A 26,336-nucleotide genomic window follows, 5' to 3' on the forward strand; every position below is an offset into this window, starting at 1 on the left:
TAGTAAATAATCTTACTCTATGAATTATAACATGCAACAAATTCTACACATTCGAGGGCGAAATAACGAAATTGCATTAAAATCGCACCGCGATTGCTTAGAGCTCGTTTTACAAATGTTACACTTAACTATTTGCCTTATGGAATGCAGTTCAATTAGTTCTAACATTGTCCGTTAGTTTCTGGTACAGTTGTTGACTAACCGGCTTACTGTCCTTTTCTAAAGCTAACAATATCGCCTTCTGAAATAAATTAAAAGACATGATAATATCGACAGTGGAAATTTAAAATATCGTAAGGAACATTTTGTCGTAATGGAAAATGTCCCTACTACAAAATATCGCTTACAACATTTCAAAATTCGATACATCGACGAAATTATTATCCTTATATCGACGGTGGAAATTTGAAATGTCGTAAGGAATATTTTGACGTAATGGAAAATGTCTCCTACTACAAAATGTCTCTTACAACATTTCAAAATTCGATACATCGACGAAATTATAATCCTTATATCGACGGTGGAAATTTGAAACGTCCTAAGCCTTTTAAAGTAAGGTCATTTTCCCTTACGACATTTCAAATTTCCACCATCGATTGTAAAGTAAAAAAAAGCCGGTTTCGAAGACAAATGGCTTAGGTTAAAGTAAATGTTCAATTAGTTAGTAAGTCATAAACTTCTCAGGTCGAAACCACGTAAAACGCGGAAATGAGAAAATATTTTTTTGAGATATCATAAAAACCGTAACCCAGTTTTAATTTTGAAATTGTTTAACGGTATTTCATCTACGCATCGTTAGAGTAACTTCCGAAAGTCGAACATGTTAACTAATTTTAACAGTTTTCAAAAGATAATTTTGTGCTGTATCGTTGCTGTCTAAAACGGATATTTGACCATTTGTCACTTAGCCGCTTTTTAGTTTTTAGTGGACGGCAGAGATATCTAGAAAACATTCGAAGCGTACAGTTCGACTGCGACGCAACTTCGTTTTATTCGCTGTGGTAGAGACAATCCTGTATCCTTTCGTAACTTGGTTGCGTTACGAAAGGATGAGTCGTCAACCTTATCCAGTACAAAATTGTTTATGAAATAATAATATACGATAGGCTATAATAGTCCCTAATAATTTAACAGTCCACTGCTCGGCACAGACCTGCGCTCACAATGGCTGACCTTGAGCTGTAGTTCCCATGCGGGCGATTTAGGAACTTCACACAGATAATTAAATGTTTTCCCTCACCGCAACACTCTTGTAAATATCAAATTAAATGTCGCAGATAAATTCCGAAAATCTCAGAGGTGCAAGTCCGTATTCGAACCCACGTCCCTCTGCTTGTAAGGTGATAAGTCAAACCTCTAGTGGGTTTGCACACTACGTCGTATTCGTTATCAGTTTAAAACAGACATTTTAAATCATGTACTTACTGAAATTTTATTATTAGAATCCTGCAATTTCTGTGACAACATCCACAAATTGGCAGCTAAGTTCATCATCGTGCCTTTCTCCAAATTACCACGTCTTATAACCCTCCAAAACAGTTCCATGGCCAAGTTGTATTGTTTCCTGGTCTCCTTAGCATTTCCAAGTTGCTTTAACACGATTAATAGTTCTTGGCATATATTTGTAGCATACTTTTCCAATGTCTCTATGAATTCCGCTTCCGATCCGTATAGTTTGTCATTTGACAGTACTGTAAATAGAAATCGTAATTAAATGTCGGATATTCAGTTACTTTTTAACCGACTTTAAAAAAGAGAATGTTCTTAATTCGACTGTATATTTTTTACGTATGTTACGCGATAACTCCGTTAATTTGTGAACCGATTTGATTTTTTTTTGTTGGAAAGAACGTACCTCTGTATTGGTCCCGTTTAAATTTGAAGAAAATATTCGAATTCTAAGTGTGGCAAACTAGGGGATGAATCCGGTTTCACGGACTTTCCGGTAATCGATTGCAATAAAACTTGGCAAATATATGTAATTACACTTACTTTTCAGGTCGGTTTTTTTAAGTTACAATTATTTAGAAATAAATTTACTTTTTCATAGAATCTCGAAATATAGATTTTAAGACTATAGTGGTTATTCACTCAATGATTATCACTAGTATCAGGTTTCTTACCACGGTATGACTTCTTTTTATTTTCCCGATATTTCGCAACGATTATTTCGGAATGACGAACGTCCTTAACCAAAATAGGAAAAATGTTACGTTCACCAAAAGACCACCTTCCTTTACAAAGACCGGGTGTCTATAAAGTGAACTGCAGTTGTGGGAGCTCGTATATCAGTCAGACTAAACGAACAATTGGCGATCGTATGAAGGAACACATCCGAGCAGTAAAAAACAATGATGCACAGGAGTCGGCTATAGCACATCTCACACAGACTGACACTAACCACTGGATCGAGTTGCATAGCCCCCAGGTACTCTCGACAGAACGTCACTACATACCACGTTTGGTACGAGAAGCCATCGAGATCACGAAGTACAAAACATTTAACCGTGATGATGGTTTTAAACTGTCCAGTGCATGGAATCCGGTCCTTAGTGCGTGCAGTAATAAAAACAAAAACACCTCGAGTTCAGTTTCGCGTGTGGATACAGTGAGTGTGGTTTGTGTGAAAAAAGTGAGTGACAATGGTAACGCCACAACAAATCGCGATGAAGGTAGTCGTCGACAGCGCAAGAGGGTAGACAGATATGTCTGCTCATAAAGCTGTCATCTGCCGCCGTCCAGTCAACCCGTGACCATGGAACATGCAACCGTTCCGAAATATCGGGAAAATAAAAAGAAGTCATACCGTGGTAAGAAACCTGATACTAGTGATAATCATTTAGAATCTCGAAATGTTTGGCCAGCCCGAATTCGAAACAATTGACGAAAACAATTGACAGGTGTCGTCAATTGTTTCACTTCAAATTGACCAGTTAACTTGAGCTTTGCTATAATGGACTAAAATTGCAAAATTACATATTTAATTACCGATGAAATTTGATTCCGTTTGTTTTGTAATTAGATGTTTTGTTTTGTTGTTTTTTCCCCACAACACTTTTCGCTACTTTGTAGTCAGAGCATTAATATTATGGTAACGTAGACCTATTTTGTGATGATAGGAATGGCAGACAGATGAAAAGGATTCCTCAATAGTGTACAACAGCTACCTTGTTTGGGCTAACATATGAGCCAAATTTTTGGGCTCATATGTTCGTTTTTACTAGGGCTTCTGTTTTCGTTTGCGTTTCAGTCATCATAGATATGGCCGTTAATGAGCACAGCGAAAACGGATAAGCATCATTTCACAAACAGGTCGGTTTATTTAAATAAAAAAAAGTTATAATTATTCCGGAACGAACCTAGGTTTCTTTGAAAAAAAAATTGGTTTTTTTTTTATCTTTTAATTAGATCCGAACAAATAGTTTAACTTAAGAGTAACAATCGCGAAAACGTAAGAACTCAATATCCAACATATTTATCTATACTCCCGTGTATTTTCTTTTTAATTTGTGGCAACAATCAGTCATACATGAAATAATACTTGTTTTCACAGGCTGGCCTGGATGTGATAATCAAAACGAAATCTGAATGTAAGGTTGAGTATTTCCGGTCGATTTGTCTACTACATTGTGGTTCGGAAAAGTATGGTTTAAAATAATAACTCAACCTTTTGAACTACTTTGAACTTATTTCTAATAATAACATCATATTCGTTATTAGAGATTTAGAGAAATTCTACTTTAGGTGTTTTTTTTTTTTTGTAATAATTATAATAGCTTTTTTTTTAAGAAACAGCACTATACATAATTATATATGTCAAGTAAACTAATCACTATTGATATATGTTTAAAAACATAAGGTATTTCAAATTTAAAGACACACTTCCCTAAATATATATTCCCGATAATAATAATAATAATAATAATAATAATAACGCACACACTCAACATAGCCCCGCACTAGGGAAACCCTGTGTCGCGGGTGCCATGGACACACACATAGACAACCACAAATTACATCCAAACTCACGAGAGAAATAATTGTAGGCCATACAACTATTTCTCCCGGCCCGGGAATCGAACCTGGGACCTCTGCGTGGCAGTCCGGCATGGTAACCATTAGGCCACGGAGGCAGTTTAGAGGAGGAGTAGGACGCGAGTTGAGTACAACGAATCATGTAGACTTTTATTCAAGCAGCTCAATATCTACTCACCCTACTGATCTGCGAGGTTCGTATGTTTGTCAAAAGAAATCTAACCATGTTCGAATAAAAACAGTACTCAAGCATTTGCCTCAAAGGGAATTTAAAAATTATGTATATAAAGTACTATTAGATAATTGTTTTTACAGTTTAGATGAATATCTCATTTTAAAATTTATTCCAATTATTATGATCAGAATACATTAAACATTGTAAATTAAATTGTAATTGACATAGAGACGATAAAACAATATTGTAAGTATTTATTATAACGACTGATATGATTATATTGTTAAAAAAAATTGTATGTCAGAAATGGCGCGACACGCTTGTACGCCAGCATATCAAGCTACACATTGACGTATCTTGTCCCGTTGCAATGGAGGCGATTTTCGAAAAAAAAATGTAGTCTAATGTGCCGTTGTCCGTACATACTTATGAGACCAAGTATTATTCACTTTTACCATCACCAATACCGTGTTTGCTTGCAAATAAACTACTTTCATTTCATTTCTTTAAAATGTCGATCCATACCGTCCATCCATACCATCACCCTATGTTAGTTATGATGCCTGACATGCTGAGAGGACATTTCAAAAAAAGTTTCCAAATCGAAATCATAGTCTCTTATTTTTCTCTTCTACAATCATATCAATATAATTTTCCAATAAAAGTAAAGAACAAACTCTTCTACTTTGCAACGTCGTAAGTTTTTTCTTGCTACGGAGATCTATCTTTAAGCAATCACGTCTGAAGTCAGTACGTGATCAAGCTCCCCGCCGCTAGTCGGTAGTAATTTTAATAGGATGAATTGCGTAGCAATAACGTTTAAATGAAGTTTCGAAAGGGACTGTAGAACGGATAGATACAAACTATTGATTCTTTTTTATTCATGACTCTAAAAGGGTGATGTCCTGGTGAACTTGGATTACCTAGTCTCAAAAATTATCTGAACACTCAGTATTTTTTTATTTATATATAGATACCTCCAATGAGCACTACGCCAGCTTAATTTTTGAACCCATTCTGTTATTTTGTTTTTAACCGACTTCAAAAAAGGAGGAGGTTCTCAATTCGTCTGTTTTTTGTGTGTATGTCACGCGATAACTCATTTGTGAACCGATTTTGATGATTGTTTTTTTGTTGTAAAGAGAGTAACATAACATTCTACCTACGTAAACTCGCTGTTAAATCACACCGTCGTCGTCGCTTTATGATTAAAACTTTCTATATATACGTTTTAAAATTTTACAGTCCAAAAATTATGTTTTCTAACCGACTTTAAAAAGAAAGGAGGTTCTCAATTAGACTGTTTTTTTTAATGTATGTTACGCGATAACTCTTGTAAACTGATTTTGATGATCCGAGTGGTCCCATTTAAATATTCCACCTCTAAGGGTGGCAAACTAGGGGATGAGTCCAGTTTCGCTCACTTTCCGGTATTCCACGAACTTTTGACTTTTGAGGTTGGTTTTTTAGTATTCTGTGCCGAGATTATTGTTTCTTTTTTATAACAAAATTCGATTTTAAATTTTTATTCAATAGATATTCAATTATTTTTTGTGAAATTACTCCACTAGTTTGTTATAATTATTAATACAAAGATCGAACACTCAGAAAAAAGTCCTATGATCCGGCCGGATTCGAACCGACGACGCCTTCTAGCTTACCGTGCCAGACGCTATACCAACTAAGCCACGGAACGAACCAGCGGACCTCACGAATTTTTCTATGTGCTTGTGTCGTGTCTTTGTATTTGGTTTTTCAACTACTTTTTAGTATGAGAAATCTATGAAAGATTTATCACCCAGTTAGTACCTTTACAGCTACCAGTCCCTGCGAGAGATGTCGCTATTCGCTGTATTTTACATTTTTATTGAATTGATATTCAATTATTTATACTTATATTTATTATACCTCCAATACCGATTTTTAACCTAAAGTGTCATACTGCTAGGCAAAAGTTTCAATATCCAGTGACCATAGGGCAAATCGGTACCGAGGACTGATAAAAGTATGAAATAAAATTCTTACCTGCGTCTATATGATACGCGTAGCTCTCCTGTGTCATATGGCAAAGCAAGTCGAGAGTTCGAAGTAACGTAGCATAGTACAAAGGTTCAGTCTTCTTCCAGTGTATTCTCTCCATGGTCTTTATGAAGCCGCTTAATATGTACGCTTTGCAATTACTGTCTACATTGTCCTAAAATTGATTGTTGTTGTAAATTTATTCATAATAAAATTACCGAATATACTGTACTTTACACACGCACATCTTCCTATAGTAACCAAAGTACAGTATTACTTATTTATTTCTTTATTTATTTAAAGATACACCATTCACTTAACACAAAACAATATTAAAAAAAAAATACACACAGGTTCACTATACAAGGTGCCAAGTCACTACAGGTGTATACATCACTAAACTAAACTTTGGTTACTATAGGAAGAGTTGCGTGTGGCGGCTGAAAATATTAGATATAATATATATTAGACAACATCACATACGCTGCTCTGCTCCCAAAGCAAGCAGCTAAAGCACTTGTGTTATGGAAATTGGAAATACGACGGTACCACAAACGCCCAGACCCGAGACAATACAGAAAAAATAGTTTTGCGCACCGACCCGTCCGGGGATCGAACCCGGGTCTTCAGAGATGGCGACACCATAAAAACCGGTGTGCAAGCCACTCGACCACGGAGGCCGTGAAAAGTAATCTACCAAAGTATATGAAGCAAAAGACGACCATGGCTACTTTTTCAGTATGAAATGTACATAGAAATAGGAAATGCGTTTATTTTTGCGTTAAGAAAGAGACATTAATCTGTCAAAAAAAGTAGTTGCTCATTTGTAAATATTTTGCTTTTTTCTTCCGCCATTTTGCCCATTCAAAGTTACACGTAATAAACAAACGAGTGTCACAAATTTTGAAAAAAAAAAATAACGAATGCCTGACGATGGTGGCCAGTATTATTTTTTAATTGAAAATAGTCAAAGGAGATTACTTTTCAGCCTCCCTTCGTGTGTCAAGTCACATTTAAACATTTAAAATACGTTATGCATTGTTATAAATAGAAGTTAAAACAAATACAAAAAATAACAGTTTAGGTTTGAAGACATCATTCGTTTTATTAAGATTTCAAGTGACGGGACGAACAGGCCATGGACCTGGTGGTAACAGACACGCCTATCCATAACCGTTACGGCACCACTCAAAGCTTAAATCGCAAAGATCTGAATGAGACTGCCACTGCGCCCGTCACCTTGAGATATAAAGTTATCTAGTCCCATGTGCCTGTAGTGTCACCAGCAACGTCACCCTTCAAAACCGGAACGCAATAATGCCCACATTACTGCTTGGCGGCAGAAATAAGTAAGGTGGCAGTTGGCACAGCTTTTTATATAAAAAAAATGCTTTGCAAAATTAATAGTGTAAACACGTATACATAAAGCACAACTTGACCGAGGTGAAAAGTTGTTCTCAACAATTTGTGAAGTAATTTAATTCTGAAATTAATTTTCATACCAGCTTTTTTATTCAAGTTTACTAAGCTATATTTGAATGTAATTAAGACCTACCGGTAATACCAATAGTGTAGACAAAAAATTACTGAGCAAGCCTTCAACTTTGATGTGTGTCGGTTTCTTTTGCTCGTTTTCTATTAAGAATTCGGGTATGTCCGGAATTAAACTTACGAACGCCTTAAAGTTTGCTTCAGCTGAAAAAAATCATGTAATATTTATTTAGGTATATGATCTGAACATTATAATATGTATGTTGTTTTTAGTTTCATTGTACCTATATGTGTATAATTGTATCAGTTTGCCCGGTTATCCTCATGTTTTATTTAAAGTATATTTAGGGGACTATAGGTTTAGATATTGTTAATTTTAAATGTGTATTTTTTCTCATGTGTAACTGTTTGTCCCTCACGATATACGACACTACGTCTTTAGTAGGACTTTGACTTGCATCAACAATCGACAAGCCTTTACGATGTGAGCGATTTCATACAAACTAATGCTGTGATAAATTTGTAATATCGTGTGTCGATGGCCTATGAAAAATTTTATGATATATAATACATGCTGCCTAATTTCACTAAGTAATTATAAATTTATTAAACAAAATACTTGGAAACTGTCAACAACACGGAAAAATCAATGGAAGGGCCTTGAGCGTCGATTACTATTAGCCTCAATTTATATTGCGGCGGAAAGGAGTGGAAGCTCGCATTATCGAGCAAGCATTCCGCGGAAGATTTGGGTCGTATCTAGTTTGTACGTTACACAATTGACCACAAAGTTCCAATTACTATGTACAATATCGTTACAAAAATTCGCTTCCATTCCGTTCCGCCGCAATATAAATTAAGCCTTAAGACCACTGTCACAAAAACTCACGTTTTTGACATGTTCTTGCATGATATACTGAAGGTAATTATGCCTTTTGTTGTTATACCACTTATTGATTATATTCTATGAGTGACTATATCCTTGGGAATTATATAAATTTTCGTTGACGTTTCGGAGACGATCCATTGAATTAGAAATATATATTAGAAAGGTATCCTTGGCAACCATTGAATGCAGAACACGGTGTCTAGGAAATCGATCGCCAAATCCTTTATCTTACCAAGTGACGGGATGAACAAGTCGTGCGCCTGCTGGAAAGCGATACGCCTGTCCATAACTGTTGCCGAGCCGATCGAGTACCCTTGCCCTTCGAAACCGGAACGCAGTAATGCTCACATTACTGATTGGTGACAGAAATAATTAAGGCGGCAGCACTTCCCAGGACAAACTCTTTCACAAGAAGCTCTACTGCTACTAGGACAAATAAATGTTATACCAAGTGAAAATAGATGAACCCTACCTCCATTGAAATCAAACGACCTCCTTATAAAAAAAAAACTGAGTTATCAACAGTATGTAAAACTCACCCTGTCCAACACAGTTGTTCATCAAGGCCACTTGACCACATACAAGGTACAGTTGCGCTTTAGTAAGTGCACATCTCAACGACGGCACTGTGACAAAGCTGTAAGCCGCGCATGCGCGCTGCAGCCATTTCCCTTGCGCTGCGTCGGGTTTTGTTGCAAGTGTGTTCACTGCCTGTTGACAGAAAAATTAAATTTTACCATAAAGATCATCCTTGAAGGTTTACCAAATTTCGATTAAAAGGGTGACGAATAGACGCACAAGGATTTGATATTGTCTTCCCAGTTCAGTGCTGCCGTTTAAAATATTCAAACTCAAACAATATTTATTTCATAGGTAACTAAACTACACTTAATAATAATATCGCGCGCACACTCAATACGCCGCACTAGGGAAACCCTGTATCCCGTGTGCAATGGACACAATCACAAATTACACCCAAACTCACGAGAGAAATAAATGTAGTCCATACAAATATTTCTCCCGACACGGGTATCGAAGCCGGGAACCTCTGCGTATTAATCCGTCATGGTAACCGTTCGGCCACAGAGGTAGTTTGAAATAGTCACATTGATCTACTATTCATTCGTAAGGCAGATTCCCTGAAAATAATTAGTAACAAGCTCCAGCGGTTGTCCTTTGTAAATAAACTAACTGCCTCCGCGGCCGAAAGAAAATCTTCACCATACTACATATATTGTAAATGATAAATGTATATATTTTTTATAGCCCCTGATACACACATAGACAAACCACAAATTACACCCAGACTCACGAGAGAAATAAATGTAGACCATACAAATATTTCTCCTGGCCTGGAAAATCGAGCCCGAGACCTCTGCGTGACAGGCCAGCATGGTAACTGTTTGGCCACTGAGGCAGTTAATCTTGAATTAATCTAATGTTTTCGCGCGTCTAAAAGAAATTAAATTATCTGATATCAAATCAACTTACATGCACAAGTGCAATGAGCACAACGTCAAGCTTAATGAAGGCCGAACGACATTCAACGTAGAAGTTCAGCTGTTGCTCCAAGTCGTCATGGTAATTGACCGCCTGCACGAATTTCGTGATCAGTTCGGCGCAAAGCTTGACTTCGTCATCCACTGTCACCGCGCTTAATAACAAATTATATAAGTAGGTCATATTGTTGAAAAGTTTCAAATATTATAATACTTTTTTTAAATGAAAATTTTCAAAAAGTATATATTATTAACCGACTTCAAAAAAAGGAGGAGGTTGTCAAATTACGCGATTATGGCATTTCGTCGCCTTACTTTCTCAAACTCGTATGTTAAAGCACAAAGTAACTGAAATGCTTTGTTTTCATTTCATTTCACATCACATTTCCTTCATATTCACAAACAGGCTTTTACCTATTCTCAAAGTAATGCATGCAAATCAATCAACACCTTTGACAAGAAATTTAAAATAAATAGACATTTTTATTTTTTATATTATTATTTTTATAATACTTGTTTGAGAAAGTAAGGAGTCGATATGACAATCTTAACACTAGATAGTAAAAATAATAAAATTAACGAAACAGTTTAATTACAGCTATGAATCACTAAATGGCATAGTAAAAATTATAGCTATATCAATTAATGGCAAAATCAAAATTATCTTTATTCCGTAGGTAATCATATTACACTTGAAATCGTCACATTTACACAATTTTTAAAACCATATTTTTATGATACTTGTTTGAGAAAGTAAGGAGTCGATATGACAATCTTAACACTAGATAGTAAAAATAACAAAATTAATGAAACAGTTTAATTACAGCTATGAATCACTAAATGGCATAGTAAAAATTATAGCTATATCAATTAATGGCAAAATCAAAATCAAAATTATCTTTATTCCGTAGGTAAGCATATTACACTTGAAATCGTCACATTTACACAATTTTTAAAACCATACTGTCTTGTCGTTTATATAATCCCTAGCAGAATAATATCCTCTCTTTAGTAGAGTTGCCTTTACATGATTTTTGAACTTATCAAAGGATAAGTCCAAAACAGCTTTTGGAATCTTATTATAATACTGAATTCCTTGCCCCACAAAAGAACCGAGAACCCTCTGAAATCTTAACTTCGGTAAAACGAGCTCCCATTTATGTCCATGTATGAATGTGTACGTGTAAAATTATGTACGTCACTCCGTTTATTATACAATTCATTATTCAAACGCACAAAAAGTATAAAATTGAAAATAAACTATGATGCAGTGCTCAATATGCCAAATTCCTTAAAAATCTCCCTAAATGAGGTACGTGAGCTTAATAGGCTCAACTCGAGTTGCCAGCGTGAAAAAATGTAGTCGGAGGTGAAATCTAGAGAATTAAAGAAAACTTACTTGATAGAGTCATGCAATATACAACATAGCCTCATGAGACTGGAGATGACGATGTGGTCCTCGATCTGAACTCCGTTGTACCTCTCGAAGAACAGAGAGAGAACCGTCTTGGCCATCATCGTTCGCGCGCTTATAGTTTGCACTAGCTCCAACAGCGGCATAAATGCATCCTGGAGGGAAGAATCATGCTTGCGAGACAAAACTTAAACAATTTTCGGCAATATAATTTCCTACTAAACGCGAATTACGATTAGTACAATAACACAGAACAATAGATACAGTAGAAGTGCTTAGTGAAGTAAACCTTACACGGCTGCAATATGATCGCTTCTTTTTTGGAGAACTTAGTAGATATTTAGAATTTTTATATGAATTTAGTAACAGTAGAGCTCTTTGTGAAAGTGTCCAGGGAAGTACTGCCACCTTACCTATGCAAGCAGGAATGTCAGCATTACTGCGTCCGGTTTTGAAAGGTAAGGGAGCTAGTGAAATTACAGACACATAGGACTTGTCAACTTATGTCTCTAGGTGACGGGCGCAAGGGGAGTGCCCCTCAGATTTGCGGTTTAAAGCTCTGAGTGGCACTGCAACTGTTATGGACAGGCATGTCGCTTTCTCTTCTCTGTTCGTCCCGTCACTTCGTATCATAAAAAAATCATCGTCGTTCAACTATTAACCTGCGGTAAAGCGGTATACAATAAGCAAATATACATTAATAAATTTAATTCTCACTCATCCTGTCTGCCAGTTGGTACTAGCACTAAAATCAATTCAGAAGAATTCATTTCTTTGGAAAGGCTTTATTATATTATACTTTTGTGAGGTCATCATAGTTATACAAACTATTTTAAGAAGCTACTATTTGAAATTGAGTATGTATCTGTGGACGACACGGCGATGAAAATAAATACCCAATGACTTACCATTAAAAACAATTCCTCAACATCAGGAATAGATTTGAGCATCCGCTTCAGTACAAACTGAAAGTTTCCAGAGAAATCGTCCGCAGGTTTACCGCACTTGATCATGTAGCGGATCGTGCCACGCAGGATTATATTTACGTGTTGCGTCTGTGATAAGAAATGTAACATTTTCATTGTGCCAAGTTAATACCTGAATGTAAAATTTTCATTGTGCCAAGTTGAGACCTGCCGACTCCGGTACAAAATGCTAAACCGATATGTATTTTCAAAAAAATGCATAAACAATGGCTCCTGTCTGTGCAGAAAGCGAGTAGCAATCGGTTGATGGTTAGTTCCCCTAACAACACTAAATAAATAAATAAAATTTTAGAATATTTTTAAGTACAATTTTTCAATTTTTATACATTTTACAATACAGTGCAACACAAACAGCCTCTATTAATTGGCTGGTGTTTAGTATACATTCCGCTTGCCGGCTTGATGCAGCAAGCTATTAGCCTTAAGTGAAGCCTGAAAATCAGAAATGCTAATGTCCACTTGCACTAAACTTAAGTATGTCTTAAACCAATGCTTAAATTGATAAGACACTCTTAAACCAATGTATTAAGAGTCTCTTTGGCATTGCAATTATTGGTTTAAGACGTACCTAGGTTTAGTGCAAGTGGACATCAGTCTTCATCCTTTTTGTCCACACTACTGTTCTTTGGTTTTAATTGTTCAATTTCGACGGCCTCCGTGGTCGAGTGGCTTGCACACCGGTTTTCATGGTGTCGCCATCTCGGAGGTCCCGGATTCGATCCCCGGCCGGGTCAGAGTAGAAACTAACTTGTCTATATTGTCTCGGGTCTGGGTGTTCATGGTACCGTCGTTGTTTCCGATTTCCATAATACAAGTGCTTTAGCTACTTACATTGGTGTTCAGAAGAACGTATGTGATGTTGTCTAATATTTATTTATTATTTATTTGATTGTTCCCTTATGTTTCGAGGATAAATAAATGTCATTTTATTTATTATTATTTATTCGTAATGTTGTATTTTTAACTCATTACAGGTACTATTTAAATGAAGGAACGAATGAAATATTCTTTATTACACATACGTAGAATGTACGGTGGCAACACAGAACAGTATCTTACGTATAAAAATAATAGGTTAAGGTGCGACAGGCGGCCTTTTTATAAGTATTAAAAAATATATATTCTTTTTATGTTTATTTAAATTTATTATACTTTTAATTGCGGAATCGTAATAGAGTCATATTTGTACTATTTAAATTTGAAGATATATATATAACACAAGAAAGCAACAAATACTTTGGATTTATTGCTATGTAGCAAATATTTGTGTATGTATTTACTGTCACAAAACCATCTATCTATTCACATAGTATTTTAAATCAATACACTTGTATGCGTTTTGTGAATTTCCATCTTCAGTTTTATGTACACAGGTTGATTTATTCAGACGTGAAATGGACTAACTAAAAGAAATCAAATAAAAATCAACTTACTGATAAATGTGTGCAAGCATACTGCAACCACGGTTCCAAAACTTGTAAGAAATGATACGTCGATTTGATATTACTGGCGATCTTCCACCAGGTCTGTATAAGTGTTTCGGAAGACTGCTGTCTGTAGTTGTCAGCTGAGCAAAGGTGTTCTCCAAGTGACGTTAGGATTTCATTTAGAAGTACTGGAATTTAGGATCTTTATGTAAGTTTCTATTTTAAAACGCATAAGTTAACCATTTAAGGTAATGAGACCTACATTACGACATAGGACAGCATCAACACATTATTAACAATCATTGACCTAGGTCAATGTTGACAGTTTAAGGAATTATGCAAGATGGCAAAGGGATGATAGTTTAGATAGCAAAAATGATGACATCAGTGGTCCATTGATTTGAACCGTGGGTGTTGTATAAGAAGGTCCCGATTTCGATTCCCGGTAAGACTAATTTGGTAAATGAACTTTCTAAGCGGTTTCTGGTCTGGGTGTTCTGGGTACTAACATTAGTATTAAGCGGTTTACAAATTAATAAAAAAAAAAAATATGAATGTTACTTGAAATAAATAAATAATTATTATATAAAACGTTTATAAATCGGTTGCGTATCACTCGTCTTGGAAACTTTATGGTTTGGTATTTACGTCTTTTCTTCCCCGAAGTATCGATATATTAGTATAGGTATAGATATAGTTACCCATTTTCTCGGCAGAATTCTGCACCATATCCAAAATGATTGACGTCTTTTTGTTAACGTACATAGAATCGAAGGCCGATACAACACAAGACAGCAACAATTCACTGAAAAAATATCATGGGCATTCAACACGGTAAAATTATTAGTTTGACGCTACATTAAGGGTCGCTACTACCTGAAAAATTCAAATTTCGAATTGTCGAATTCAAATTTTTCCGCTACTAATACGGTTCATTTTGATTAGGTCCAGCGGCAGGGACACTGCCTTTATTTCAGAATTTATTTTTTACAAACGAAATTAAAGCCATTTGAAAAATGTATACCGTATAGTATACGTGTTATATTTAGTTCAGTTGATATTGAAAAGAGATGAGAGATATATTGATTTGTAAGCATACACAGTAAATACAGTTCAAAAGTTTAAGATTACACTTATAGTTGAACGTGTTGCGCCAGTAACTGGCATACACAGATTCTCACATACAGACAGATTCAGATTATTAATCAAATATTATACATTGTTCGCATTTATGACACATAGTCATATTACTTATATAATTAAAATCATATCGTATTCCATTATAAAATTAATTTTTTTATTTAAATAATTTAATTAAAGAAAAATTATGATTTAATAAAAAAGAGGAACTCATGTCAAAGCAATAAATAAGTATAGGGTCGCAGGCTTCAAAATTTAAATGTGAAAAACTCATTTACATTATAAAAACAATTTGTCACAAGCAATTCAAATAGTATTTTCTTAAATCTAGACGTAGGTAATATTTTTATATCGTCAGGTAATAATTATATAATTTATTAATAATAATTATAAAATCATTGGTATTATATAATTTATTAATAATAATTATAAAATCATTGGTATATGTAAAATACCTATTGAATACAGAATACATTTACCCATCAGGGTAGGCAGAGACCACAGCCTTCCACTTGCTACGATCCTGACACATATCACAGTACATTTCTCCAAAATATTTTTACAACACAGAAAAACTGGGATCATAAAGGAAGATTGTAAATACTTGCTTGTTTTCTATTTGTTCACATTCATTCAATAATTCTTCGAGTAGACTTAGTTTGCATCTATTGGAGTTTAATGTGCCGAATAATAGCCAATCCACAGCCGGCACGAACAAGCTCAAATATTTATCCAGTGTTAGTAACTGACCTTCGTATTTTTTGCGCATTATAGGGTGGAATATCTGAAATCAAAGTAATCTCTTTGTAAAAATTGTCGCCTCAAATTAGCGCAGAAGCTAATTGTACATTGCATGGCCTGTGGTAGCGATGCGCGATTGTGAATGATTTCATTATTCGGCTTGTGACGGTGCGACCTCCTTACACCGTCATCTCACCTCTTTGTATCGCCTCTCTCCTCTTGTATCTTATCATTTTTTTTATTTTACTTGTATTTAAATTTTAAATTTGAATTGTTCCATCTTCCTTCACTTTCTCATTTTGTTTTCGTACCACAGTCACTCCCAGCTCGACCGCCACGACAGTCAGAGCTGTTAATAAGCTAATCACGTGTAATAATTTATAAGTCTACAGCCTTTATGTATCTATTTCTGTAATTCAGTTTCTCGGCCCATTTAGGGGTAAGTGCCTTAATAATAAAGTGTAGGGAGTGTTTTATACAGTTATACCTGTTTTTTTTTACATTTACCTTTATATTGTTACAGCCTTTCTTTAAACTTTACTTCTTTAATAAATTTACTAGCCGTGAACTGAACCTGTTCACGGCTAGTTAGGGTTACAACCCTTTCAGACTCGCTAGTAATTAAATTACTAATCCTAAGCTGAATGACAAATTGGTAATCTACTAATTTTCGTATTCGAATGATCTGAATGATTATTCATTACTAATTAGTTTTTTTTTTATAATATTAAGTGACGGGACGAACAAGCCGGGCGTCTGACTGTAAGCTATACGCCCGTAACAGTTGCAGTGCCACTCAGAGCTTTAAATCGGAACGATCAGAGGGGCACTGCTACTGCGGCCGTCACCCTGAGACATAAGTTGACAAGTCCCATGTGCCTGTAATTTCACCAGCACCCTTACTCTAGTGCCGGGACGAACAAGTCGTGCGCCTAGTGGTAAGCGACTCGCCTGTCCATAATAGTGCCACTCAGAGCATTAAAACACAAAGATCTGAGAAGCACGGCTACTGCGCCCGACATCCTGAGACAAGTTGACAAGTCCTATGTGCCTGTAATTTTACCAGCATCCTTACCTTTCAAAACCGGAACACTGTAATGCTGACATTACGGCTTGGCGGCAGAAATAGATAAGGTGGCAGTACTTCTCTGGACGAACTCTTTCACAAGGAACTAACATAAGGGACATATTGCATAGAAAGTAAAAAATTCAACATTTTACAGGCCCAAAAACTGTAAACAAAATACCTGTTGATATTCTCCAAGAAACTCTTTAAGATTATCATAGAAATATTCTTCACTATTCCTATCCAACAACTTGGAAGCGACTCGACATAGGTAAAGTCTTAAATAAATCGCGACCAGCGGGTTACCGATGCCTCTGATCATTTTCGTCAACCGCGCTATTGCTGGCCTTATTTCATCTTTGTTTATGAAAACGTAGCACTTGAGTAAAGTCATTTCCATGTACAGACGAGGGAGTAGTTCTCTGATAGAGGCCATTTTGAACATCCAATTTTGACAGGTTTCTTTTGCTGTTTCAGGCACTGATGAGGAATTTATTTCGAAAATGTTTTTAATATCAACTTTGCTGTAAAGAAATAATAGACATATTTTGTAAAAATTACAAAAAACCAATGCCATCTTCTTAAGTCAATATCAATTTATTGGCAACAAGCACGGCTATCGCCAACATCAGAAACTATGTCTATAAACTTAAAATACATTGCCAGATTTTGCCTAACCACTAATATCGTACATATTGTACAAAATTCCTAGAAACTTCTAGAAGGTTTTTCACGTCGCAGATAAAAATGTCGTACATTTTTTTGCAACAGTAAACAATACCTGCATATGTATCTGAGTTCATTCGAATAGTTTAAAAGTTGTTTATTATAGCTTGTTTTAAACGTCTTTGTACCTTTCATACAATCATTAATCAATGCTTTCATACCTTGTCTGCTTTTAAAAACCGATGTAAGCATTGGCTCCTATCTGTACAAAAATCTAGCAACAACTGATCCCCAATTAAAACTCCTAAGCAGCACAAAATTTTAAATTTTAGGTTAAATGTATAAAAAAAATATATAAGGAGTTCTTAGGTTTTCGCGATTGTTACACAGCAAATGAAATTATTTTTCCGGATTTAAAACGCGTATATTTGTTTTTTCAAACAAACCGACGTTTCGGGCCTTGTACATGTCCCATAGTCAACCGTGACCTGTAAAGGGCCCGAAACGTCGGTATGTTTGAAAAAACAAATATACGAGATTTAAATCCAGAAAAATAGTTTCATTTCCTAAAAATATATAAATTTACACGGACAGATATTAAACTTTTACTATTACTAAAGGTAGGTTATTACGCAGAAGACAATCAACGCCTTGCGCGTTCAGTACAACAACGCGTTCAGGGTTTTATTGGGTTCGCCACGGTACTGCAGCGCATCAGGCACGTTCGCCCACACGGACGGTTTCCATGCTATCCTTAGAAAGAGAGCTGCCTCATTAATAAGTCGTATCCGTTGCGGCACGAATGAGATTATGCGCGTTGTGGCTGGTAGAGTGGATTGCCCAATCATGCTACATTGCATGAAACTGCATTTAAAACCATGTCGATGATTTATTTGATATTTAATTTAATTTGTTTAATTATTCTATGTTTTTAAGTTGCCTTTTGTTTATTTTAATGTGTGTAAACCTATTGAATTATCTAAGCTAATATTATAACTGTAAAATATGGACTGTAGTTGTTTGAGAATAAATTATTTTTGATTTGATTTTTGATTACTTAGTGTACACTCCGCATATTAGCTTGGTGCAGCAAGCGAACAGTTAGCTAGGTGAAGACTGAAAATCTGCAATGCTGAGCTTTAAACTTTTTGTCCGCATCACTCAATTGTTCTTTTTTTCTATTCGTTTTTTAAGTATAGTGTTCCTTATGTTTTGTGCAGAAATAAATACTTTTTATTTTAATCTCTGACATTCCTGGCATTATATTTGTACAGCTATTAAATACGGTATGGTTTCTGATCAAAGCAAAAAGGTGAAGGAACCTACGAAGCAGCGCCAATCTAACACAATCAGAACGTAAGCATAGAGCCATCTTGCATTCAAAATAGACATCATCCTTACCCAAAGCTTTTCCCTTTGAGTCGGTCAAACACCAAATTACCAAAAGTATCAAGAATATCAGTAATCAATACAAATTTGCTTGGATAAAATTGCATTACATTAACATCTGATAATAATTTTGAACACTGTATTCCAATTTTAAATGCTCGCACCCTTTGTTCGGAGTTCCATGCCTGTAGAAATTTAAAAAGTTACAATATTGCAGAATATTGCTGAAAACACTGCACTACATATGGCAAAGTCCCACACGACGTCAATTTCAGATGGTAATTCCCCATAATCCTAGTTAGATCTTAATTCATCCCCAAATAATTGTAGCTGTATCTATATTTCAAATGTTAAGTAATAAGAAAATGGCGGGTTTTTCTAGTTAATAGTTTTAAACAAATTAATTTTTTGTTTACGTATATTACGTTTTCAGTTTCTTAATTATTTGTTACCTTTTTGAGCTGATAGCTCTATAGCCAATACGTTTAATAAATAATAATAATTAAGCAATGAAAAAATCGTTGTATATTTAAATTAATTAATTTAAATAATTTTGTATATATAAAATGAAGTGTTCACTTCAACAATTGTTTTAACATTTTATGGACTCACTATACCTTTTTTATTTCATCACCCAACATGTTAATTTTCGTCACGAATTCCTGCTGACTCAAACCCTGTGTTTTCCGAACAGAGCCTTCCTCAAAATCATCCAATTGTTCCAATCTGTGCTTTACTTTCTCATTTAAATTTGAAACCTGTCTGATTAGGGCTGAAAATGAACTAACTTAAAAAAACGAACCAAAAATAAACAAAAAAAAAATGGCAAATTAGTGCATGTTGATAAATAATTACGTCAATGAATAAAGACAGAGACCTCAATATACTGTGATAACAGTTAATTATTGTAATAATTTACGGTTCAGACATTACTTTGCAGAAAAAAAATGGAAGTAATTTATTTTGGGACTCCGCGAATACAGAGCAAAGTAGCTAAGCTTGTATTGAATATTTTTTCAAGCAGTTAAGTTACTCTACCTCCCTCTGCGTAAAATGAATAACACAAATGCGACTACTATCACAAACACAATCACTAAAATTATAGGGGAGGACTTAAAGGAGAACCTTCCAAATTGTTTTACATATGTGCTACATGCACATATGTAAAACAATTTGGAAGGTCCTAAATCATTATTTATTTATTTACTAATCAATTAGTTTTGTTTGCTGCATCCTCAGGAGACGTTCGATTGTTTGTCGCTCAGACAAAACGCACCCATTTTGCAAACCTCAACCTTCACTGGGTTAGCAAAGTAATTTACTTCAATTTTTTGAGAAAATGTAAATTTCATAAAATTCATTAATTATTGTAAAACGATTTCATTGGTATACTAACATATCGACACCAGCAATTCACATTTCGCTAACCCGACTTTTATAAATGTTGCGTTTTAATGCCATATTATTTAGCTAATTTAAATTAAATTCAAACTTAAGAAAATAATACAAAAATTGATAAATATATTTTATAATCTATGATGAATAACTTGTAGTAAAAAATTCTTGATATATGTTTGAAAATTAAAAACACATCGCAAGTTATCGCAAAAGGTGCAATTTTTAAATTAACCTAGTGTTAATTGCTGGTGTCGAAATAAAAATTAAAAAATAAACACTGATGCAATTGAAAAATTTTTAAATTTTTGATACAAAAATTTTTATATTATGATAATTCATACTTTTTTCACCACCCGGTAGAAAACTACTAACAATAGTCAGCTTTTCTCCAGTAGTGTATTTGTTAAGTATTGCAGTCTTTCTAGAGGACCAAGCTTTGGAGTAGTTCACTGACATATCTGTCACTGCAAGGGCACATATGTCCTGTAAATAAATTTTTTAGCATTTAACTTTCTCGCATGTCAATAAAATTGTACTAAATCATTTAATGGAAAATGAATCTATTTTTCGGTTCTAAATCGCGTATATTTGTTTTCTCTGAAAGTGCTATCACGGCTGACTGATGACGATTTGTTAGAAAAAAACAAATATACGCAATTTAGATCAGAAAAAATAGTTTAATTTCAATGTTTAGCAACTTCGAAAACCTAAGAAATCATATTATCTATCTTTTATAATAACAAAAATACAAAGAGAATTTCTCGAAATTTTTGAGAGCTTTTTCATAATCCTATGTAATTTAATATACTGGATTATTTGTAAAATACTAACCACCTCGTAGGACAGTATATTACTAACATCATAAACAATAACTTTTGTTCCATGACTTTTTACCAAAAATAAACTTTTAAGTTTCTGTTGTAGTATCTGACACTTTTTAGTTCAAACGACGACTCGCGCCCGCGCTCCTGTGGTTTGCATAGAGTTATCACCGTTTAATGAGATGTATTTCAATATTTACATTTTTATAAGAAAATAAAATGTAACGAATTGTTAAAAGTCATGGAACGGTTGTCCTTTATGATGGTAGTACTACAAATAACCCTGACTTGTAATTTTCATAAACTAAGTAGAAACTGTTTTTTAGCCTATAATGCTGATTAACAAGAATAGGTAAAAGCGAGTGTGTGAATATGAAGGTAATGTGATGTGAAGTCAGCCTGCAAAATATACAATCTACTTTTTGCATTTCAGTAACTTAGTGCTTTAAGATATGAGTTTGAAAAAGTATGACGACGATTTCTCTTTATATCTTGCTATTTGCCTCCATGCATTGCAAAATATTTAAAATCATCTTGACTTAGGCACCATTTAGTATCTTTTGTCCATTAATAATTTTTTTCTCTCATCATGTCGATACCATCAATGAACACTACACCAACTTTGTTTCTTTGTCCTTTTCTGTCATTTTTGTAACAGCCATATTTATTTACTAATATGAGCTCCCTGAATTTTGTGAAAAAAAAATAAAAAACAAAACACAAAGTAAAAACAGAACAGGTCCAAAAATTTACTTAGTGAAGTGTTATTTTTTTATAACATTAAGTGACGGGACCATCGAGTATATAACCAGAAATAGATACGAAATAAGGGCCATATATTCATGGTAACACATTAGCGATACAGCTCTTATAAATATCAACTCTCGTTTCCACTGAAATATAGACAGACCAACTAATGACCTGTGTGTACGTCTCCATATATTCCAAAAAATATTCTGTATTTATTGAAATAAAGATAATATCTCTAACAACACTGTGCTGTTCTATTTGGTGGTGTGGAAAAACAGCAAATCATCTAATTACAAAACAAACGGAATCACATTTCATCGGTAATTAAATATTAAATATGTAATTTTGCAATTTCGTCCATTATAGAAAAGCTCAAGTTAACTGGTCAATTTGAAGTGAAACAGTTGACGACACCCGTCAATTGTTTCGAACTCGGGCTAGTCAATCGGAGCGCTGTTGTCACAGTAACGATATGGCAGAATAGTTTTCAAACAAATTAAATGACATTTCATCTCTATTTCAATTTATATACTCGATGGACGGGACGAACAGGTCGTGCGCCTGACGGTAAGCTACACGCCTGTCCATGACAGTTCCAGTGCCACTCAGAGCTTTAAATTGCAAAGATCTGAGGGGTACTACCACTGCGCCCGTCACGCTGAGACATAAGTTGACAAGTCCCATGTGCCTGTAATTTCATCATGTTCATTGGAGGTATGGATGTGTCCTTTCCAACGCCATTTTTGTTGTTTTATCATTTCTGCGACTTTTTTAGTCTTTGACTTGCTTTTAATTATTAGCTAGTTATACTTTATCTTTCAATTTTATGTTGTATACAAACTTACCTCCTCTAAATTTATCTGTTCAAATCTTAACAATGGGTCGACCTCCTCGAATCCTGAGCTCCATTTGTTAAGACTTTCCATAAAAGTCTTGCTAGAGCTTTGTTTCTGCAAATTGCGTTGAGTTTTAGATCATTTCAGCTAGACAATCATGTCAACTACTAGAGTGGTCTCAAACAAGATATGGGCAGTTCTCATGAAATTTCGAAATTCGTGCTTTTGATTTTTATGAAAATTTTTAGGAAGAATTTGTATTTATTTTTTGTCAATTTCATAGTACTTGTGTAAATAGTTTTTAATGATATAGTGGTCCCCAAAATAAATTACTCTTAAGACATTGTCTTAGTGCAATCAGAACATTTGAGGGCGAATGGGAATGACGGTGAGGGAATAATGAAATCAAAATAAACCAAAAAAAAAGCGATATAAACTTACTTTTAGACTTAATATTTTGGGTAAACTTACTGCTACCAATAACTCCTGAATGAGTAATCTCTGAATGAATAATTAACAAACAAAATCAAATGCTTAACTTCTTTATATATGATGTGAAGATATGACTGTCAAAAAAAGGTCAAAAATGTAACTTTTAGAATTTTAAATTAAATCTTTTCGTAGTAGAAACTTTTTACACACACAAGTTGAATTTCGTCATTTTGAAATGTTTACAGCGCTGTTAACTTTCATGAACTTACAAAATGCATTTACCAAAGATTAAAACTGCATTACACAAATCGAATGAAGGTAAAAGTGTGAGGGAATGATTATTTTGGTTGGGACATGAATAATAATGCATTCCAAAAATTTATTTATTGTGTTTTTACCACTAGATAGCTTTAATTTTGCAAAAACATATTTTATTTCATTGAATGTTTAAAATTTAAAGGTTATTTTTGTTAAATGTGTTGATTTAAAGCACAGAACATGTTTGATTGTGGAACTTGGGACATGGTGAGGGAATGATTTTGGGGACATTTTTATATTATTATTTTTTTATTTAAATCGACTAATCAATATTTTATGTAGGCATTAGTAGCAATTGAATTATAATTTGATTTTAAATATTAATTTTATGGGAAGAATACTATTTTTTAAAAACCTAAAGGGCAAGAATTTCGAGATTTTGTAAGAATTAGCCATATATGATTGCACATTTGTATTAGCTTTATAAAGAACATCTAGTGTAAATTTTAATATGAAATTTTGAAAAAGATAACCACAGGCATCTAGTTAGATTCATATTATTCTAATAACAATTTAGTTATTTTTGACACGAGCGTTTGGCACGAACCAGAGGCGAGGGTCAAGACTCGAGACAAGTGAAAATGACAAATCCGCACGTGTATCAAATGACGTTTTTTAAAACATTTGTGAAAAAACTACATTGAAAGTAAAATAAAACAGTATATTTTAGGGGCATGTTGTGCAGCGGTCTCCCGTAATACTCACCTCCAGTCATTATTAATACTCAATCAGCCATGTTTATAGAAAATATTTTGGTATTTTTAAATGTAACCCGTTGCTTTATAAAACACCTATGCAATTTAAACAAATAAGATGTTTGTAAGTAAATATAACTTTTAATGACGAATGGCTTACATCACAAAGCACATAAATATTAAATAAATAAATAATCATACTCAAGTCTGCTCAGGATTTGAGCAGACTTGAGTATGATTTCAAGCACTGGAAATACGACCCTAATGACAAGAACTTGAGTATGATTTTCAGTGCTCACTGTCAACAACATACAAGTCCTGACTTGAGTATTGAGTAGAGTTCTGGAATACGACCCTAAGACTTGAAATAACAGTAAATTAAAAAAAAAAATGCAAAAGTAAAAATCACTAGTGCGAAAAATCCAACTTTCGGCATGATTTGATGTACGAAAAATACCACGTTTTGAGCAACTGTATTAAAAAATTCATTAGCAACTTACAATTGTAACAGTGTTGATTTTCAAGGGATGACAGTTTACTTCAAACTTTGGACATTCTTGAGCATCCCGTTTCTCTTTCTTCAATGACGACCTACCAAAGAAGATGGCCAAGTAAAAAGTGATAACTTTTAGCGATTAAAAAAATGTACGTAAATATATAAATTGGCATTAAATCAAATTTCTTATAGTTTGGAAATTTATTCAGAGCTTTATGTGAACCAAAACTACCCTCATAAAATTACATACTTCCAAATAGAAGTCAGCTGTTGCGTAGTTATAAGGCACCCAGACTAGCACAGAAAGAAACTCATTTCATCGACCTAAGTGGTATTTTAAACTATTATAGTATCATCACGAAGTTGAGCACCTCACTTTTGAACGCAACTAATGAACAATGTTCAAAATACTTCTAGAAATATCTAAACGGAGCGCGGAGTAACTAAGAAAATACAATACTAAAGAAATCCTCACCATTCGTAATAGGTCGGCATTATTGAAAGTATATACTTATTCGCTGTTAAAATGTTAACAAATTATCTTCTTTGCATTGCTGAATATTGTTATTACTCCTCATAATTCAGCGTATTTCTATAATACCACCCATAATTTGACTTCGTCCGTGTAATTTGCCCCACTGTCCTTTTGTTTTCGTGCACTCACTCTGTCACTCTCTCACTGTCACTATCACTTATGGATAGTGTTGAGTTGTGGAAAAATTTCCATTGTGCATTCCTCGCAAGAAGCTTTGGATTTAAGCTTCTTGATACCTCGCCATGTCCGGGTTTGGTGAGAGAGCTATTGCTAGTATTGGGTAATGGAAAAATTGCCGCTTTGAAAAATAAGTATTTTTACCGAATATTCATCCCTTAGAGGATGAATTTTCCTATAATTTCCACATTTGACGTCGGCACCTGTCAAAAGTTGAAGTTACTGAACGAAAACAGGGAGCAAAGTTTTTTTTTCGCTAAAGTAAATTTATTTCTGTAGCTATACAAGTAAATTTTATAATTCACGCTAAATAGAACTTCAAAACTTATTTTTAGACGAAGAACATATTAATTAAGAGCATTCGAAATTATATTTTTCCAAAATTTTTGGGAATTTTCAAAAAAAAAAATATCCACTATTGAAATTTTTCGAAAAATTAACCAACAGTATTCTTTCACGAAAACCGAAAACATTTCACTTTCAGAACGTAAACGGACTTTGTTTTACTCAGCTTCATCAATAGTGTTGCCATAATTAGATAGAACAATTTTGCTAACATTGTGTATAGTGAAGATATGCGCTTAAAGGCTACATATGTATAATGTCACGGATTATATATATTATGTGTGAATTTACAGTACGATTGATTCTTCATTGCTTACAGTAACTGCAATGTGCAACTTCAACTTCAATTTAACCAAAACAAAAGCGAAATGAAGCGTAGCAGTCTTTCTTATTTCACAGTTTTCAAGTGCGCGCAAAATTTTACAATTTGATATTTTTCCCATATACTTAACGTGGTGACTTTTTACCTCAATTATCTCAGGTCACTGGTCGAAATTCAAAAGTTGAGCTTATAGTTGTTGTTGAGTTGTATTTTTTTACATGCATATCGGTTGAGAAACGTCCTCACTAGCTGCGCTTCAATAACATAGACTTCA

At 34.3% G+C, this 26,336-nt stretch overlaps 1 protein-coding gene across 2 annotated transcripts; it reads right to left on the reverse strand.

The window, feature by feature from the left end:
* On the reverse strand, positions 1-25,575 carry LOC113237308 (UPF0505 protein C16orf62 homolog). 2 transcript variants are annotated; one of them, XM_026473704.1, is made up of 18 exons: positions 25,159-25,575; positions 24,688-24,778; positions 22,752-22,856; positions 20,677-20,818; positions 19,555-19,724; positions 18,950-19,122; positions 17,064-17,406; positions 15,684-15,859; positions 14,637-14,740; positions 13,942-14,123; positions 12,431-12,577; positions 11,508-11,677; positions 10,101-10,263; positions 9,149-9,320; positions 7,785-7,924; positions 6,236-6,404; positions 1,426-1,691; positions 1-241 (listed from the first exon to the last, which is right to left on the reverse strand). In XM_026473704.1, exons 1-18 carry the CDS (start codon positions 25,176-25,178, stop codon positions 152-154), a joined length of 2,823 nt encoding a protein of 940 aa, XP_026329489.1. In that variant the 5' UTR covers positions 25,179-25,575; the 3' UTR covers positions 1-151. The 2 variants fall into 2 exon arrangements, with proteins under 2 accessions (XP_026329489.1, XP_026329490.1); XM_026473705.1 differs by having other exon boundaries at positions 19,555-19,709; positions 25,159-25,574.
* Between the last annotated feature and the right edge of the window lie 761 nt (positions 25,576-26,336).

This window comes from Hyposmocoma kahamanoa, unplaced genomic scaffold (genome assembly GCF_003589595.1).
Source record: "Hyposmocoma kahamanoa isolate Upper Pololo Valley unplaced genomic scaffold, ASM358959v1 93, whole genome shotgun sequence".
Taxonomy (NCBI): domain Eukaryota; kingdom Metazoa; phylum Arthropoda; class Insecta; order Lepidoptera; family Cosmopterigidae; genus Hyposmocoma; species Hyposmocoma kahamanoa.

Coding starts and splice junctions, on each gene's coding strand:
- LOC113237308 (XM_026473704.1), bottom strand. CDS start 25,178: ATGCCGACCTATTACGAATG. Junction 24,779..25,158: donor ATGCCGACCTATTACGAATG/GTGAGGATTTCT, acceptor CTTCTTTGGTAG/GTCGTCATTGAAGAAAGAGA. Junction 6,405..7,784: donor CTACACTATTGGTATTACCG/GTAGGTCTTAAT, acceptor AATCAATTTTAG/GACAATGTAGACAGTAATTG.